Raw genomic sequence first — 2,841 nt, 5'->3', positions numbered from 1 at the left:
GACTGAGAAACTGCAGATTTGCCACATTTAAGATGGCGGACGCTCTGACGCATCTCAGCATAGGCGCAGGCCCCCCGAGTCAATCTGGTACCTACACCGGCTCCCTCCATGTTCGGTGCTTCGGCTTCCCGTGTCCGGTGTCTCTCCCCTCCAACCAAACAGCTGCCTTTTTATCACCATCACCACTGTCTGTATGCTGCTCAGCTGATGGAGAACACCTTTGCTGTGGGCGTGTCCAGGTGTGAGTGGTAATGTGACCTCCAAACAAAATCAGAAAAAACATGCAACACACAAAAATGACACTAACAAGTAAGTACGTTCAAAAATAAAGAAAACCCAAAATTAGAAAATGACATGCAATCAACTCGACAAAAAAGGCCACATTACCACATCACCACACGTCACGTGCCTCAGATGCTCAGAACCTCATGAGGCGCTGCTCGCCTGCTCTAAATGCCCTGCAGGACCTTTTTATGCACCTTGATAGACTTTGAATATAAAGCTGCCCAAAGTGCATTAGATGTGAACTTAGCATGATTTAATAAGAAATGGAGATCCTGTGTTCTTTATTCAAAAAGCTGTGAAGGTTTTTCACGTAGCCTACTGTTAATAAAAAAAACAACTTACAAACAGTGGAAGAAAACAGTAAAATGTTGAATAAACCTTGAGAGCGAGGAGTCTGAACTGTGATGGGAAAAATTATCCTCTGCTCCATTATCTTCTATTTCAAACAACCCCTCTCATCCAGACACTGTGTAGCCTTGCAGGCATGAGATGCCCTGAGTGAATACTTTTAGAAAGGTAGTAAAGGGAAATTGTCACAATAACAATATAGTGAAGGGACTTTTCCGACCACAGTACTGAGTAAAGCATATTGAAAAATATAAAGTAAAAGTAATATATATATTTCAATGCTCTGTTCTATAGTTTGTGGATGACAGTTGAAAACTAACTGCAAATGACCTTACAAAGGTATACCAGTAGAGCCAAATGACGTCCAGTCACCAATGTCCTCTTTAGGAAATAAAATAAGAGAAATCTGCTCAGAATTCCTTTCAGGTTTTGATGCAGGAACAATTTGGCCTCATGTCTGTGACGTATTACAGGTAAGTCAGACTTATTACTACCAAATACAGCATGATAGAAGGAACCTCTTTGGGTTTTCTCTGCTGTAAACTGACTATAGATCCACCAGATGATGATCTAGCTCCATCTAGTGTACAGCTGCTATAAACATCTGCCATGTTAGACCGGTAATGATGTCACTGTTATTTTCCTTATGAGGGCGTGACTGTGTTTTAGGAAGTACTTAAAGAAAAACCAAGGAAGACAACAGCGGTCATGATCTTCTAAGCTGGCGTTTCCTTTACGCACCAGGAAAAGATCTGGAGGAGGATCTGAGGATAAAAGGAGAGACACTTAAATAACAAACTGGAAAACTCTGATCAAACACCAGCAGGATCTTCATATCTTCTTCTAACCTAAACAAGGTTCTTACCCTTAATAACTAAGTCTGACAGTAAGAAATGATTGATTCTGATGAAGGACAACATCTATGTATTTCTGTGAAGGTATTGACACTAATATGAATCAGTGTGAAGAGCAAGAGGATGAAGCCCAGAGAGCTAAAGTCCATCTGAGCAGCAAACTGAGGACCCAGATCACAGCAGAGAGGTGAGATGATCATTTTGGACTCCTCTACACATCACAGTGAGGAATGAAAATGTTTTCTCTTTCCTGTATGGAAGAGCGGAGCTACCAAGACGAGAATCTGATGCATCGGAAACAAGCACCGTGTCCTTCCAGTCTCGAGAACCACCTATTGCTTTTAAAACTGCACCTTTGGAGACAAAGTGAGTCAACCTAAGCTGAACAACTGTGGGGAAGAAGAAAGTAGAACAACACTTAGATGCAGACGTAGACAACTTTTATTGTAGTTTTGTATACAAAGAGTGTGCACAAAACTGTTAACAGTGTGGGAGAAAAAAACATGATACAAAAAATGCATTGATATGGACGTTTAGAGCATTAATTTATATATATGGTGCAATTATTTGGTTTGGTGTTCTCAGTGTGATGCAGAGTTTGTGACATTATTCAGAGATTTTTCAACAGTTCAGCTTTCTGATGGCGGTGGGGAAGAAGCTGTTGCAGAATCTGCTGGAACACCTCACCACTGTTTGAAAATTTCTTTAGAGATATTTTTGATTTAAACAGCTATAAATCATTTGTAATGTTTGTTATATAACAGAAACCAGAACTTAACTAAATGGTTTATATTAAACTTCTGCAAAAAACATATTTTTTTCAGTTTGATAGTGACTGTACTGTAGGTCCAAAACATATTGTTTTCTATGATTAATTTACGTTTCCTCATCGGAAGAAATAAATAACATATTCTGCTTTTTAATGTGATAAATCTGACAGTCGTCTAATTTTTAAAAATAACACCTCATCCTTGAACTGTGCCAAATGTTTTTGTAGTTCTGACCAACAGAGCTCCGATGTTCTCGGCACAGAGTCTGCAGCTCAGCATCTAACTCAGCTGGATTCTGTGTTCATGGTAAGAATCTTAAAAGTGGTAAAATTCAGAAATAAACTTGTATTCATTAAAAAAAAGCTTCAAAAACAAGAAAAGCAACTAGATGCCATTGGTCAATGACTATTTTTTTTGGCTTAGCTCTAATTCAAAAGGTGCCTGTCAGGTGCAGCAAAGAAGGGAACCATGCAAACTGCAAAATGCACAAACAGAAAAACAAAATGCAACAGAGAAACAAACAGAAGCTAAAGGAAGCTGGATTTAGCTGGACCCAGTATTTAAAGTGATACAGTCAGTAGGAA

At 39.1% G+C, this 2,841-nt stretch overlaps 1 protein-coding gene across 1 annotated transcript in view; it reads left to right on the top strand.

Moving 5' to 3' along the window:
- Positions 1 to 1,242: 1,242 nt before the first annotated feature.
- LOC107089604 (protein NLRC3-like) overlaps positions 1,243 to 2,841 on the top strand; it is a 14,812-nt gene continuing 13,213 nt past the window's right edge. Inside the window, exons 1-4 of the mRNA XM_015382486.1 lie at positions 1,243 to 1,490; positions 1,572 to 1,674; positions 1,749 to 1,853; positions 2,485 to 2,563. Of these exons, the coding sequence (XP_015237972.1) occupies positions 1,586 to 1,674; positions 1,749 to 1,853; positions 2,485 to 2,563 (273 nt within the window). The 5' untranslated portion in view covers positions 1,243 to 1,490; positions 1,572 to 1,585. The remainder of the gene's footprint in view (positions 1,491 to 1,571; positions 1,675 to 1,748; positions 1,854 to 2,484; positions 2,564 to 2,841) is intronic.

Source organism: Cyprinodon variegatus, unplaced genomic scaffold, assembly GCF_000732505.1.
Source record: "Cyprinodon variegatus isolate N-32 unplaced genomic scaffold, C_variegatus-1.0 Scaffold257, whole genome shotgun sequence".
In the NCBI taxonomy this organism is placed as follows: Eukaryota; Metazoa; Chordata; class Actinopteri; order Cyprinodontiformes; family Cyprinodontidae; genus Cyprinodon; species Cyprinodon variegatus.
Note: the sequence above shows the minus strand (reverse complement) of the source record. Positions and strands in the feature narration are given on the sequence as shown.